The 17,248-nt window shown below is 38.9% G+C and overlaps 2 protein-coding genes across 2 annotated transcripts in view; one reads left to right on the top strand and one right to left on the bottom strand.

Moving 5' to 3' along the window:
* The window catches only part of LOC311091490 (uncharacterized protein), a 300,883-nt gene that overhangs the window by 175,739 nt on the left and 107,896 nt on the right, over positions 1-17,248 (top strand). The gene's annotated exons all lie outside the window — the stretch shown is intronic.
* On the bottom strand, positions 8,901-14,669 carry LOC311091495 (uncharacterized protein). Its single transcript, XM_084127448.1, has 3 exons — positions 13,987-14,669; positions 13,106-13,229; positions 8,901-12,566 (listed from the first exon to the last, which is right to left on the bottom strand). The coding sequence occupies exons 1-3, from the start codon at positions 14,214-14,216 to the stop codon at positions 11,796-11,798; spliced, it is 1,125 nt and encodes a 374-aa protein (XP_083983574.1). The 5' UTR covers positions 14,217-14,669; the 3' UTR covers positions 8,901-11,795.

The following is a 17,248-nucleotide window of genomic DNA, read 5'->3' as shown; positions in this document are numbered from 1 at the left end:
CAATTCTAGTTTTTAAACACTAGACAATACACTGATTGGCAATCAGAGCAGACAGTTCCACGTAGGTAACAGTGAACAATTCTACAATAAATAAATCACAGTGAATAAAAGTCTCATAGCAAATGAGTTACAAGATATAGAGTCTAACAATACCTAGACTACAGTGAATAAAGTCGAATAAATAGATACTGTTCACATACACACACTGCAAGAAACACTTCAAACCAAATCGGCCGTACATACATACATTAACACAGCATTTCACACAACACACTTAAACATTGCAAAATAGACACGGTCCCCAAAGGAGATATTGCACAATGCCCATAGGCCGAATATTGGAATATGATTGCCAAACAGAGAAACAAAAACAAAACAAAACAAACAAGCAAAACATTTGGATTGACAAGCTACCACTAGCAGGACTCCATCCTAGGCCCACCTAGGTCCAGGTCATCAAAGAACAGTGGTGGCAGATCCCCAAGACACACACACATACATACAACAGGGATTAAAGTTCTCCGTCGCTACGACGGATTTCCGTTAATTGCAGCAAGTCTATGACGGATTTCCGTCAATTACAGGGTTCCAGTCTGTCCTTAAAGTCTTCAATTTACTTTTCATAATTTTAAGGCCGTAAATAGGCTTTCATTTCTCAAATAGTGTAATAAATATCTTAATTTTAGTTTGAATAGGTCTTAAATTAAGGAAAGACGAGGTGTATTCACCCTGCTGAGGGGGATGTGATCAAAGCCTGGAGTGGAGCAAAAGCACGTTCCTCTCTCCACTCTAAGCACTGTGTAATCACTTCGCTCATGGTCCACTCCGGGTTTTCAATTACCGCTCACGGAAAGTGCATGTCAGGCTGACATGATCCTTGCTCCCCGCGCCCCCGCCCCTCCTTTTCCACTCTGCGTGCGTGTTTAGAGCATGTTATGTTATGAGAGGCGAATCATGACTACTTCAGAAAACCCAGCACAATTGGAACTACCAGGCAGGCAGTGACATAAGTGTACGCTGAAATAAAGTTTTTCACCTCAGAAAAACGGACTTTCTTGTCCTGTCAGCCGTTATCCTGTGCTCGGAGCGCACACTCAATTGCACGCGCTGTATCGCCTCACTGATCAAGTGCAAAAGAAACTACGAGCATGCAACGCCGTTACGTTGTAAATTACACGAAATAAAAGTAATGCAGGTATGATTCTCATTCTATTCACCAGGAGCAGTTTCCATGTTTCATTTACAGTTATTGTTAATATTGTGTATTCACCATGGTAACTGTCGTTTCCATATTAACCCCAAAATGCCACTATTTTTCTTTGTGTTATTTTTTATATTTTTAAATGACTGTAGTGGCTCATACCAACATTGTATTAACAAAAACTAGTTTGGGACTGCTAATAATAATATTTTATTCATACGTTATGCTATGTCCTCTGTAGTGGTTGTTTATTGTTTAATGGTTGTAAGTTGTTTAAAAAATAAAATGACATGAAATTATATGTATAGGCAAAAACAATAGGATTTTTTTTCAATCACCAATAAATTTTGGGGTTTCATTTTTTTTTAACCAGAATTTGTATAAAGATGATTCTCAACTATGTTATGAAAGAAATAATGGAATGAATTGATACACCATTTTACTTTATGCAATATGTGGGTAAAATGGCCATAAATTAATATTCCCATTCAATGCAATGTATCTATATACACTATATCTAATTTGCACATTAATGTGTTCTTGGAGTAACATTTAATGAAAAAAGAAGTGTAATAATTGGAGTAATAATTGGCAACATTTTAATAATAATATCTAATATTTCATAGGAATATTGATGTATAATTTATTTCCATATTCACTTGTGTGTCTCCCAATATGCCTGATAAACATGATTTAAGTCCTGATGTCCTCTACAGTGGACACGTTTGAAATCAATGCCCTGTTCTGTAACAGAAAATATTTTTTTTTATTTGAAACCCCTTAACATTTTCCTGAGATGTTGTTTTATGAAATACAATTTGAAAAGTAGTCCAGTTTAAATTATAATTACAATATATTATCATATTTCCATAAGAATGCTACATTTGATCACTAAATTAATGTCAGACATTTTTAAAGACTAAGCGAAGTTGTTTTCATGGTGAAACCTCCAAACATTTGGTGTCTCTGAAAAGCCCTGCTGAATGTGCTCTTTACAGGACACCCAGGTTGTGTCATGTGACATGTATGATGTCAGAGAAATTCACTAAAATATAATGTCCACTACAGTGGACAAAAGTCTACTCTTGGGTCCCAGGAGGATATTAGTATGCTCCCTGCCTGGTTTTCATAGATTAAAATAGCTTTTAAAATACGCCTACTGGCAATATTAAAGCGGTTAAAACGTCTCCCCTTAAAACGCTATTGGTCTCGACTATTTAAAAAGGTAAAAGAATATGACTTGCCCTAAAAAAAAATTCAGTCAGAAGAATTTTTTTCACTTTAATCCCTGATACAAAGAAAATAAAAAGTAAAACGAAATGATTAAACCCAGGAAAAACAGTTCTACCAGTAAGACTCGGGAGATAAAATGATGTAACGAAGCATACATTTATTGACAGCCCAGCAAGCACTGTAAAGTTCTTTGGCGTAGGCCCCGTCCATAGTTCGTAATCCGAGGGTAGCGGATCTGCACCTCCTGCCTGAAGACGAAGGCAGGGGCGCAGCCGACCCCCCTGGAAGGTATAGACAGGACCATCCTGGTGGTGGTGGGGAGGGTGGAGGTTGTTGTCGCGTCGGCATCTGCAAACTCAAACATGTGTAAGTACCGATCTTTTATACAGAAAGTATAAAGACGTGATTGGATAGAGATGAAGGTAATAAGTGACGTAGTAATTAAGTCTTCCTGGCAGAACTTAAGCTAAAGCTTTCATTGGCTAGTGACAGACGAAGGCAATCCTCCTGTAATCACAAGCATAAGTGGTTTATGATGCAATGTTTGATAGCATCGTGACAATTTAAAACAATCTTAAATCTCTGATTGAAAAATTAGGAAAAAGGGTTAGATAAACTTACGTTTTTCTTTAGACACCAGCCTAGATGAATTAGCGCTATATGCCCCGTAACAATAAAGCTAAACGGTGTGGATGACTAATAGCTGTGCACTCTTCCCAGTGTTGCTTCTATTCATAGGCAATATCAAAGAAAGGAAACGATCAGCGCTAAACATTACATGTTACATCGGAGAGAAAAAAAGGTTAATGAACTTGCGTTGCTGCAAACCCGTATAGAATCACTACTCGCTATTATGTGAGCAAGTTTCTATAGACTCATAACTGCTGGTACCATTTACTGGTCACCATACACGCAGACGCCAGTCCAAGCTACAAACAAACAAAGAGCCGTGTTAAGCGGTTCTCGATGAGTTTAATAAAATAGGCATGACCTTCCAAAAAGACTCACATTCTCCCGTTTACACAGCCAATACACCAAGAGGCTCACTCTTCAACTCACAACGCATTAATGTTTTTCTGTTCATGTCTCACGACACATTTAAAGGGACGTGTCACTTATGCCACCTGATCCAAATAATCAGTGTCAATGAGCAGGCCTTAAAGGTACACTTCCCATCTCAACCACCCTACCCGCTACATAAGCATGAGATTTTCTGCCTGAAAGTATGACAAAACACTATATGTTTAAATAAATAATTATTCATAATTTCCTCGTCCTGTAGGAATGCTGAGCGGTTCATCCCTTCACTATGTAAAGTGTTTGGGCCGAGAGTGAAGGCAGATCAGGCGACTCCTCTGCTCCAGGCTTTAGACTTCACTGTTACTCTGAGTGGAGAATTACCCAGCAGCTCCTGCAGATCTGTGGCGAGAGTTCTGGGCCGTTCGCCCTCAAAACTAAACCTGACTCTGAAGACACTCGCCATCTCTCTCAGAGGACTCAAACTGCTCTTCAAACACATCACACACCTGCACAAACTGAGGTTTCAGATTCATCATCTGCATTCACACTTTTAAATCATCCTGAAATCTGCTGTTTGAATGTTCCTCATGATCTGTGATTTTGTCTTTGACAGTGTGGAAGACAAACTGTTAGTGAAGATGTTCAGAGCGCTGAGATCATTGAATGGTCCTTTACCACTGATAGAGAAGTTTTCACTGCTCACAAAAGACTCAAAGCGAAATCTCTCTCATACCCTGAGCAGCTTGACGTCTCTCCTGAGACTGGTGTCTGTTCAGTGTTTGGATCTTACTGAGTGTAAATCAGAGGCTCTGTCTCTCACGGCTCTGTTCGGTCTCCAGGAACCCGTGACTATCAGGTCTGTGTTCAGTTCAGTTGGTCCATTTTCTGTGAGTAAATCAACCTGTTTAAAACACCACACACTGTGTGTGTGTGTGTGTGTGTGTGTGTGTGTGTGTGTGTGTGTGTGTGTGTGTGTGTGTGTGTGTGTGTGTGTGTGTTCAGGTTCTCTAAAGAGACTCTTCAACAGCTGGTTTCTCTAGTGTATGAAGCACAGGATGATGAACTGACACGCTCTTTCCTGAAGAAAGTGTCGAAGGATCTGACTTCCTGCTCACTGACCTGGGAAGTGATTCATTTCCTGCTGCAACATCAAGCTTTAAAACTGAAGTTGGACTTTAGAAAGAACAAAATCACTTGTGAAAACATCAGAGAACTTTTGCCCTTGTTAGAGAGAATCAAGTTGAAAAGGTAAAAATAATTCATCAAGAATACAGCCACGGTTTCCCTCCCTAATTTAATGCATTTTATATATATATATATATATATATATATATATATATATATATATATATATATATATACACTCACCTAAAGGATTATTAGGAACACCTGTTCAATTTCTCATTAATGCAATTATCTAATCAACCAATCACATGGCAGTTGCTTCAATGCATTTAGGGGTGTGGTCCTGGTCAAGACAATCTCCTGAACTCCAAACTGAATGTCAGAATGGGAAAGAAAGGTGATTTAAGCAATTTTGAGCGTGGCATGGTTGTTGGTGCCAGACGGGCCGGTCTGAGTATTTCACAATTACTCAGTTACTGGGATTTTCACACACAACCATTTCTAGGGTTTACAAAGAATGGTGTGAAAAGGGAAAAACATCCAGTATGCGGCAGTCCTGTGGGCGAAAATGCCTTGTTGATGCTAGAGGTCAGAGGAGAATGGGCTGACTGATTCAAGCTGATAGAAGAGCAACTTTGACTGAAATAACCACTCGTTACAACCGAGGTATGCAGCAAAGCATTTGTGAAGCCACAACACGCACAACCTTGAGGCGGATGGGCTACAACAGCAGAAGACCCCACCGGATACCACTCATCTCCACTACAAATAGGAAAAAGAGGCTACAATTTGCAAGAGCTCACCAAAATTGGACAGTTGAAGACTGGAAAAATGTTGCCTGGTCTGATGAGTCTCGATTTCTGTTGAGACATTCAGATGGTAGAGTCAGAATTTGGCGTAAACAGAATGAGAACATGGATCCATCATGCCTTGTTACCACTGTGCAGGCTGGTGGTGGTGGTGGTGTAATTGTGTGGGGGATGTTTTCTTGGCACACTTTAGGCCCCTTAGTGCCAATTTTAGGCCCCTTAGTGCCAATTGGGCATCGTTTAAATGCCACGGCCTACCTGAGCATTGTTTCTGACCATGTCCATCCCTTTATGACCACCATGTACCCATCCTCTGATGGCTACTTCCAGCAGGATAATGCACCATGTCACAAAGCTTGAATCATTTCAAATTGGTTTCTTGAACATGACAATGAGTTCACTGTACTAAAATGGCCCCCACAGTCACCAGATCTCAACCCAATAGAGCATCTTTGGGATGTGGTGGAACGGGAGCTTCGTGCCCTGGATGTGCATCCCACAAATCTCCATCAACTGCAAGATGCTATCCTATCAATATGGGCCAACATTTCTAAAGAATGCTTTCAGCACCTTGTTGAATCAATGCCACGTAGAATTAAGGCAGTTCTGAAGGTGAAAGGGGGTCAAACACAGTATTAGTATGGTGTTCCTAATAATCCTTTAGGTGAGTGTATATATATGTGTGTATTATTATTATTATTATTATTATTATTATTATTATTATTATTACATTTTTACATACCTCAAATGTGACCATTTGACCATTGTGTGCTGCAAGTTGTTAACAAGTTGCCTCTGGTTTTTCAGGGCTCCTGGCTTATTTCTCAATCATTGAAGAAACTCTTATTTGAGATAAGACTAATTTCAAATATAAAGATAAATATTTTTTGTCGTAGAACAAACTCTTTTAAAGCAATGTTTTTCCACAGACTTTATATTTACCCATGAATTGAAAACCACTATTCTAAATACCTATTAGAAAGTTTGCAGGCTGACCCATGGCAAATTAGTTTTCTGGGTCACTTTACATATTCACATCATGGCTAAACAGTTCAATTGCATCCATTGCTTCTCTATTAAAGAACATGTAGTTTACTTCTCTGTGTTCACTGAGTGACTTTGATTCAAGTAGATTTTACTGAATGATCTTATTCTCCACAGACTGAACCCCAGCTTTGCTCTGTCCATCATTATGGAGATTTACGAGACTCGTTTTCCTCAGTATGTGTCCAGTCTGATGAGTTCAGCAGGAAATTACATCAACCTGAGCGGCAGAGTGTTGGACTCTGTTCACTGCGCTGCCCTGCGCTTCACTCTCGAGAACTGCAACACTGTTAAACTCAATCTGCTCTGGACCTCCGTACCAGAGGAGGAGCTGGAGAGCTTTCTGCCTTTGCTCAGCAGAGTCACACAACTCAGGTTAGCAGATTTACAGCACTGATATTATAATGGCTGTTGTTTTGCTCTAGAATCTCTTTGTTAAGTGTGTGTGTGTGTGTGTGTGTGTGTGTGTGTGTGTGTGTGTGTGTGTGTGTGTGTGTTAGAGTTGACAGGCTGCTGCTTCTGAAGCTGCTTCATTGCTGCAGTTCCTCTGATCTCCAGCAGGAGACAGCGTCTGTTCTGCTCTCTGCTCTTCACAACACATTGGACTTCTCCTGCTGCTCGGCTCTGGATTTAACAGACACACTGGAAAATCAACAACGTTTGAAACTAACAAATAAAGACTGTAAAATAATCACATCTGTGCTTCAGAAAAACCAAAGTGTTGTGAAGTTGATTTTACAGGACTGTGAGATCTCTTATACGGCCCTGAAACAACTTTGGCCAATCCTGCCTCGAGTCCAGCTGAGGTGAGAAACCTGACAGATCCCTTTCATTACTGATATCACAATAGTCCAATTATTTATCTCCATATAAACTCCCTGTATATTATTCTCATGTTTGTCGTTGTGTTCTCCTGTCTCTCATCAGCTGTAGTAAAGCTTTGCTGCTGCAGTTTCTGGCTTGTATTAAAGATGGATCTCAGAGAGGCTCTTCGAGGAGGACTGAGGCTCTTTCACAGGCCTTGGGAGGAGAGATGGACCTCAGTCACACTCAGATGGACCCGAGCGCTTGTGAACAGCTGGCGCTGTTTCTGGAATATTCTGAAGGGCTGAAAGAACTGGATCTCAGTCACTGCAAACTCACTGATCACTGCATGAAGCCGCTGATGCCACATCTGCACAAAACTCAGACTCTGGAGTGAGTTACAGAGACACGGCAGCAATAGACAAACACTAAACGTGTTTATTTCTGTTATTTTATTGTTTCTGTCTCATTTCTTCTTATAGTGTGAGTCACAATAAGATCACAGATGAATCAGCAGAGAGAATCCACAGCGTCGTCTCCAGTCACAGCAATATTCAGACTGTGCGGTAAGTGTGTGTGTGAGCTGTGTTTTATTACTGTAGGTTTATTAACCCTCTATGAGCCCAAATTATTTGTAGATACAAACAGAGTAAAAGCAGGCAGTTTTAGTGATTTAACCAATTGATTTTCACTTATATAATGTTATATGGGCTTATTTTATCCAATGCAAGTACTTTTTCTGAAATCTGATAAATTGTTTGGTTACCAAAAAAAAAATGTGCTAGAAATGCTAGCTTTAGATCCGCATTGTTGAAGCTATACATGTATATGGTAAGCATATTTTGAAGTATTTGAAGCAGTCATGAAATGTAAAATCAAGATGTCATTGATATTTACACATATAAAATGTTGCAAAAACAAACATACTGCAAGTTTCATACCTCAAAGCCGTTTCCCCAGTTAGTTGTTTTCCACCCTTCTGAAACGCTTGGATTTTAAGCCGCCCCATTCATGATTCAGTCACGATTTTTCTCTAAATGCCCATTAAAAGGAGGTTGTTCTTAACAACTCATGTCTATCTATTAATTACAAGAGTGAAACTGCTGTCGAGTAAGACTGTCTGATGTTATTCTGTCCATGATGTAGACAAACTACCTTCAAAAACTATGCATATTATTCTAAAAACTATTGGAAAATCCAGAAACATAATATAAAGATCTGAAAATGCATTTATTGACCCTTTAAATACCACAAAGTCAGTATTTTTGATAAATAATGCAGTAAAAGCGCATATTTTGTGTTATAATTCAAATGTTTTAATTTAAATTGATAAATCATGTATAAATGACAATAGTCTATCATAGAATGCATATTTGATTAAGTATTGAAAAAATTTGTTCTCATCCCAGAGGAAAATACAGTAAAGGACACGTATAAAACTACTTTGGTGTTTTTCTCAAGGGAAAAAATATGAGATTCATGAGATTGGAGCAAAAGTCTTTATTTACTCTCCTTTCAACATCATTGTTGTCATTTTTCCCCCTAATATTTCTTTCTTAATGTGATAGAAGTTTGATAACTCCTTTACGTTGTCTTTGCAGACTCTTTGGAAACAAAATCAATGATAGAGAGCCGTTCATCGGAGACAAGCGGTTTGAAATATGGTGAAGATCCTGCTTGATTTGTCAAGGATGTTTTGTAAAGAGCATGAAACATAAAACAAATTCTCACAATCACTTATGATAATTAGTAATGTATATTTGCTATTAATAGTAGTTTTTTTTATTATTATTTTTTTTATCAGGCAGCATTGATTTAAGTGAGATGTTCATATTACAGAGCTCTAATATAAATGTATATATGTGAAGAAACAGTCTATATGATATAAAATAAAGTTATGATGTGCTGGACTGGTTCTTTGTAGTGGATTGTGGATTGTCGTGCAGGATACATACAGTATAAGTAGGCTATAAGCAGAGTTAGAACTAGGAGTGTAACATGGCAGGAATTCAAGAAGGACAGACGTGAACAAATGTACATTACCTGTATTCATTACAAATGGATGTAATTGAATAATTAGTAATTAATACATGAAGACTAAAATTTCATCTTTTAATATAATTTCATTATTTTATTATTGAATATTATGTATCTGTACTATTATTCTTTATTAATATTCATAATCAGTTGTATTATCTTATAGAGTTATGAGTTTTATGTGCATGACAGTTTGAGTGCATGAGAGACTATGGATAGCATGGATGCATGTGAAGATCATATGTCAGAGACGGAGGGAGTGCAGATGTAAACAACAGAGATAGTTTCTTAATATGGAAGTGAATTGTGCCATGTGTTCGTATGACATATACGTTCCATTTTTAAAACTCAAGCAACATAGTTTGTTACCATGAATGGAAGTCGCTCAGTGATGTATATAAGCTCTATCTTATTCACCTTATTCCGCCCCGCCCACTTTTACTTCTGTCCAGTACTTCCGTTGTAAACCAACTTCCGGTTTAGCGGACCCTCATTCAATTTCGAGGAGAACTGCAGAGAAGTCTCACTGATAAAATGTCACATAAGATAAGCTAATTTGTGCCAAATGTGCTATGTACGTGTGTACCAACAGCACAGCAATGCACTGTTTCTCGGGGTAATTTTTAAACGACTTTTAGGTGTTTATATGACCCGTCTGCCTGTCTGATCGCAGCCCGGCCGATAGTGTTTAGCCTACATTAGCCACAAACATCTAATGTTGTAATGGTCTCACTACAGGACACATACACATGCTATACCTTGTTTGAAAGCTATGGTCCTCTAGAATTCAGTCGCTGGATTTATTTTACAGCCATTACTTGTGTTAGAGATTAAACCATAAGAAATTGCAGCTAGCAGTTAGCTAAGCTAACGTTACCCTCTAGTTCATCTAGTTGAGGCTCTACTTTCTTTCTACACCAGTTCGTGGCTATTTATTTTCTCATCTGTTGGCTATACACTGCAAATGTATCTGGTGATTAAGCAAACAAACTGTGGTGTAATAATGTTTCAAACTTTACATGTAGTAGTGTTTGTGCACATCTTCATAACTAAGTAATAGCTATTAGAAAGACACCTATTAAATAATTTGATTGTGGCATTGTTTCAAAAGCTTCAAGTGAAATGTACTTTAGTACGTTGCAGCAGTTGTTAATTACCATAGGCCAACGCATTTGGCTATAATATTATAGTCTATCTACTTATATCAATATCATACTGAGAACAGTAAAGCATAAATGTAAAAACAAATGTAGCTACAGCGCTCTCTTATTTCACACTGTCTGCTGCATCATTAGTCTGTTACATTTAAATTTTAAGTGTTTCTGACTATACTAATTACTTTTATCTTTCTCCAGCTGTTATGGCAGCCACGGACTGCACAGTTAACACTGGCCATCTCTAATTTCTTTAAATTGGAAGGCAATTAAATTAAACTAAGACAGATAACAGATTGGACCAGGGCAAACAAAGCGCTAAGTAGCTAAACCAGGAAGTGAGATTACGCGGATGGCGCCACCCAGTGCTACTTCCGGAATAAGGTGAATAGGCTTGTTGCATAAATAGAACGTTCGATATTTCCGGGTTGTCACGGTAGGCCGCACGACTTCCGGTTACTCCTGTCAGAGCTGAGGTGTATAGTGATTTCCCTGCGACCCTCCGTGATCCTCCGTCATCATCACCATCACCTGTTCATCATCATCATCGTTGTTATAACCGCCTTCACCTGTGTTTCACTCATCATCATCACCGTCACCTGTTGTCTTTGTCATTATCTCTGTGTATTTAAGCTCCCCCTGTTTCTCTGTTCACTGGCCGGTTATTGTTTGTGTTCATACACACTGTTTCGGTTGTTGGATTGTTTGACTGTTGGAATATTAAACCTTGGTTATTTTTGTACTTCGAGTTCGCCTTCTTCATCTACCCTGAGACGTTACAGCTATAGGGCTCCATTATGCTATTTGCTATTTGACTACCTGAAAGATATCTTTTCACAAGTTGGATTCAGTTTGAGTCATATCTAAATATTATGAAATCACAATTATAACAAAAAAAAAGAAATTGTCAAAGTTTAGCATTTTTTGTACTGAAAAAGAAAAACCCCAGTCTCTCAATAATGTTACATTATGATTAGAATCAAACCTGAACAAAATGTTACAATGAGAAATGTTGGAGTCTTAAGATGTTATCATTTATTCCAATCATCTATTACTAACTGTAACAGAACAGAAATGAACAATTATATTACATATATTACATATTGGGTAAAAATACATGACCATCAAAATGGAATGAACTGAACAGCAATAACAAATGAGCAAGTGTGTGTGAGTGAGAGAGAGAGAGTGTGAGTGCATATAAAAAGATATGTATAGATTTTTAAAAATGAACAATTAATAACATCTCTACATTTGTGGATGTTTGTAAACATACAACATATACAGTAGCAGTTCAAGTTTTGTATAGATTCGTAAAAATGAACAATAAAACTTGAACAAAGAAATTGGAACTGATTGTGAACTGATTCATAAAAATTCTAGACCATTCATTTGTGTTGCCCATGCCTTAACCAGTGGTCCATTCTGGTAATTCACCAAGAGACAAGCGACGGTGAACAACTGGTCAATGCTCCCACACACTGACAGAGGTATTTCTTTATCAAACAGTTTGTTCTCTTTTACTCGCCTGATGCACCTCTCAACATGCACTCTCACACGGGCAATAGACTGTGTCTGCTGGACATCCTCTTTGGCCATCTGTTTGTTTCTTGCAAGGAAAGCAGGTCGGTAAACCTTTCCAGGAAAGAGATTGTCCACAAGAAAGCCTTTGTCAACCATAATGGCCATTTCTGGTGTGAGGAGATTTGCTATTCCTGACTGCTTAAAGATTTCCCGGTCACTCATGGAACCTGCATACAAAGATGACACAAAGGTGATGGGACCATGAGGTGCAATGCCAATCATGGCCTTGAAAGTGGTGTGTGACTTGTATTGGGAGTAGACTTCGCTGTGCAAAAGAAGAGAAGAGGGAGTTTGGCAAAAGATTTCTGTGCAGTCAAGCACCACTTGTGTGTCTGGGAACAAAGCAAACTCAGGTGGTAGATGAGCCTTTACTTCCTCTGGTGGTATCCACAGGCGGATGGAACCCAGTAGATAATAGAGGAAGTGTGTCCACGATGTAATTATTCTGCTTGCTGTGGTGGTATGGATGTCGAAGCGTTTGGCTAGGTCCCTCAAAGGCAGGCCCACAGAAAGGTGCATCAAGAAAAGCAGTAACTTATCTATCGGTGCTAGTTTCTGTTAAAAAACAAAAAACACATAACACACTAGAAATAACTTGTACTGTAGTATTAATGTATGTTGCCCTAACAAATCAGCTGAAAACACCCTTGATTAATACTGGAGCCTTTGACAGTCAAGATATGTCAAGTAAACTGTAACAAATATTAAAGGTGCTATAAGCGATCTCGGTTGGCGTAACCTCTTGTTGATGTTTGAAATATTATCAAACAAAACGGAGGCTAGCTAGACCCTCCCTCCTCCTCATCCGCGCACTAACCCCCCGAACCCCACCCCCACATCATTCTTGTCGGTTATTGGCTGGAACAGTTTGTTTCGTGCTGCGGGTCGCTCTGTTTGTTGCTCAGTTTGTTTGTTTTTGCTGCAGTTTGTGGAGCCTGGGCTGTCTGCAGAAACTGTGTTTTTTTACAGTGTGTTCAGGGGACAGGCAGCTAGCGGATAGTGAGGAAATGTTTGCGGTATGTGAAAAAAATGTTTTGGCCTAAAAAACGTGTGAGATCGCTTATAGCACCTTTAAGACTAACAACATAACTTACTGATGGTCTCAGAAGGCTAGGTTCTTTGGAGGCATCATGGACACTGGTGATCCGTACCATTTTAGTTGTTGCAGCAGGCTCCACCAATTGCCAAAAGGCCTGGAAATGCTTGTATGATGTAAATCTGCAATGAAATTATAATCACTTTAGAACTTTATGTTCATAATAATACAACAGGATGACTGAAATGTTATTGACTTCTGGCTTTTGTTGACAGAACTATGCTACGTGTATGGAGCTGTATGTGAGGCTTGGGCTAGTGTTGCTTTAAACAAGGGGGACTAGGAGCAATTTGCGCCCCTGGAGACAGCCTTCACAACCCAGCAAGGGTGGGTAGTAACGGAACTACACTGAAAAAAATGATTAATTGAATTTACTAAAAAAATGTATGGTAAGTGGTTGCCCACAATTGATTTAAGCTACATTTAAACAAATGCATTAAGTTGAACTAAAATTTAATAAGTTCAACTTAATACATTTGTTTAAATGTAGCTAAAATCAATTGTGTGCAACCACTTACCATACATTTTTTTTAGTAAATTCAACTATCATTTTTTTCAGTCTAACGTTACTTGTAACGCACATGAGTAAAAAAGTAGTTTTTCAAGGAACGTGTACTCTCATATTCCTGCTGTTTTAAACCGTAACTATTTTACACTTTCCAGCACATCATAAAAATATTTGTAAAAATGGAACATACTTTTTCAAATTTTACTTAAGTTTTTCTCAAAAAGTAAATTTTACTTTTACTCGAGTACATTTTTAAGGGAGTAATTGTACTTTAACTTGAGTATAGATTTTCAGTACTATAACCCCCACTGCAACCCAGACACACATAGAATTAAGCTACTACATACAATTGCATAATTGCATGGACCAACCTTGTGTAAAAACGAATATCCTCGTCGGATCCTTGGAGGTGTTGGAGTCCAAACCGAGACAGTAGTTGCAGTGATTGGACTTGTTGTTGTAGCTCCTCTACCTTCCTCCTCAGGGCTTCGTTTTCATCTGCCAGCTGATGTGTGACAAGTGCAGTAGTGGGGGTGACACAGTAGGCGTGATCACGATGTACTACTTCCTTTTCTGTGACCACCTCGTTGTCAGACTCCATCGGTAGGTCAGGGGAAGGAGGCCTTGGCCGACGTTGCCAGACATTAAGCCGAGGTGCCGGTACGCTGAACTCATTCCAGGCAAACAAACAAGGGACACTGCCTTTCTTCAGTCGTTTCTCCCCCCAGTCGTCGTTACAAAATCCTCAAAAAGGAAATGACAACTGCAGACACGCGTGCATTCAGTTGGAGTGAAGCTATCCCTGCGGATCTTGACTAGCCACTTTGATCTCACCTCAAGATCCACAGGGAAGCGATGAAAACTAATCGTTCCATTGTATTTCGACGAATTTCCACACATCGGCACACAACAGTGAAAAGACGATCGTCTGGATTGACGCTGAAATTTAATTCGTTTTTCTTTTACTTTTAAGAAACTCATAATTGCTGTCTAACTAAACTATCGCGCTCTCTCTGACTCTCTCTCGCTCTGACAGGAGATAACATCGACGTAACCGGAAGTCGTGCGGCCTACCGTGACAACCCGGAAATATCGAACGTTCTATTTATGCAACAAGCCTATTGCACAACTTCAGAGAACGCATAGACCTGGCATGAATGTAACATCTTCTGAAAGTTTCTCTCCTGACAAATAAGAATAAAAATTCTTCTTGGCAAGATAACTGGTGTCCGGCCCTGTGAATCTAATAATAAGGAGAAAGATTAAATTTTAAGTCTACAAATTGGCGTCTCATGAACAGGATTGATGTCGTCAGGCCTTTGTTTGATCATTCCAGGTAAGACCTTATTTTATTCTAAATAATTATGAGTCTGCCTGATGATTAAACATAGACTGAAACTGCTTAAAAGAACTGTGCTATTTTAAATGACCAGTTGTGTTGCCAATGAATATATGTCAGACATAATAATAAAAGGGAAAAATGGAATTCAATTAAGTAATTCAGTTTAATTTGGCTAATTTAAGTTCCTCTGAAAAGTAAACCTCTAAAGTATTTGATATGCTGGGATAGAGATAGATCTTTTTTAGAAAGAAGACTATCTAGTCAAAAATTGGGGAAATTAGCTGTAAGACGGTTAAGCTAGGAAATTTGATAGGATACTTGTTAGACAGGAGCGGTTAAGAGTGGCGAGCCCCTCAGAGAAAGGGTTAAAATAGGCTCTAAAACATTAACACGCTGGAGTAATACAAGTATGAAAAGGCAGCGATACTGATTTTTACAGTGGTTAAGTGTGGCGAGCGCTATAGAAAGGGTTAAAATAAGCTCTAAAACATTAACACACTGGAGTAATACAAGTATGAAGGTGCCGTGGTAACTAGATAAGATCGCAGGCATTTCTGATTTTGACCGTAAAGCTGTTCAAATATTTGAGGATACTATTCTGAGCAAGCTTAAAGGGAAAAGAAAGAGAAAAAACGTATTTGAGTCAAAATAAATAAATTAAAAAAAAAAAAAAAATTAAAAGATAACTGAAAATATAAGGGTTAACTTTGTTTTTAACTTTTTATAGTTCTATAGTGTTTAGAGAAGAGAGAGAGAGAGCAGGGGTAGCAGTAGCCCCTCTTGAGAATTCATTCTAAACACACACACACACACACACACACATAGTTGTGAAGCAGCCCCCATCTTTTGCCTTTGAGTAATCAGAGCAGGTGGAAAGGGAGAGAAGCAGAGGGCCTCCCCTGGAATTTACACACACGCACATACATACACATACACACACACATCCATACATAAATAGCCCTGCTGTTTTGAGCATACAAGACACAGAGGGACACATAATTTGCAAGATGGCAGAAAGTGGCTGTAGTAGCAGAACAATTTATGCTTGGTTCCTAGAAAGGAAAAATAAGAAGCAAGCTAAGCTTTTGAAAAAAGGGCTCGATTTTAACGCCCCTATCGATTTGCAATTACGTTGGTTTGAGTCCCAAAAAGACTCTATAAAGTCAAAAGCATTTCCAATACTGGCAGCGCATTGGATTGTGAAACAGGGTGGAATTTGTTGCGGCATTAATGGTTGCCCAGTCCCACTTGTTGAAGCAATGAAGCCTCAAATTGAAGCGTATAACAAGTTGAACAAAATCATGTCCATTAAATGTTCAGATGAAGAAAATACAACTAATAATGATTCATTTGATCCAGATTGGACAAATATAATAACTGAAGCTGAAAAGAAATATTCACAAGAACCAGTGAAATCCATGACAGTAACACCTCTTCCTTACAAACCAATTTATCCAGCTTTGCCTGAACAATATACAAGTTCATCTAAACCTTTGACACAGTTTCAAGCTTTAGGATCAAATGGAGGTCCAGTTGACAAAATGTTTATTGCATCTGCACAAGCAGCTCCAATAATAACAAGATCTAAATCAGCCCAGCCAAACAGAGACATGCTGCGATGTACACCAGCTTGTAATTATGGATCTGACTGGGGTGATGAGACCAGGGATGACGATATGATCACAGTAGACAAGATTAGTCCTGGATTTTCTTCACCTGCTGTTAAAAGGGAAGAATTACAATCTGAAATGATGACAGAAGAGAGACCATTCACACCAGGAGAACGTCAAGCCATTCTCACAGCCTTGCCTCCTCTGAAGAGAAAAGATCCAAACGCAGAGTTTTGGAGAGAATTAGACTCTCTGGTTGAAGCTCATCAAATGACATTAAAATACATACACACCATTGTGAAAGCTAAAATCCCAAGAGACAGATGGGAACGCTTGCCAGCTTCGATAACAACAGCCCAATGGATAAATTTGTGGGTTGATGACCAAGGACGACCCCTGGGTCTTTGGCAGGCATTAGATGTGTTTCGAAAAGAAATCCAAGAAATCTTGGGCAGTGGGAAAGTTCCTTTCACATTAGTGACATTGATTAAGCAAAAGGATGATGAATCTCCAGATGAATATGCTCTGCGTAAGTGGAATGCTTACGAGAGATGGGCTCTCTGTGCTAAGAAACAACCTGACAGAGATGATGTGCAGTTTACTGACACACTTGTGGATGGACTTAGCACAAAATACCAACAAGCCTTATCACTTGGAGTCAATCCAGGTGAGACCTTTGAC

The sequence above is a fragment of the Abramis brama genome (assembly GCF_963993115.1).
Source record: "Abramis brama genome assembly, chromosome: 10".
NCBI lineage: Eukaryota > Metazoa > Chordata > Actinopteri > Cypriniformes > Leuciscidae > Abramis > Abramis brama.
Note: the sequence above shows the minus strand (reverse complement) of the source record. Positions and strands in the feature narration are given on the sequence as shown.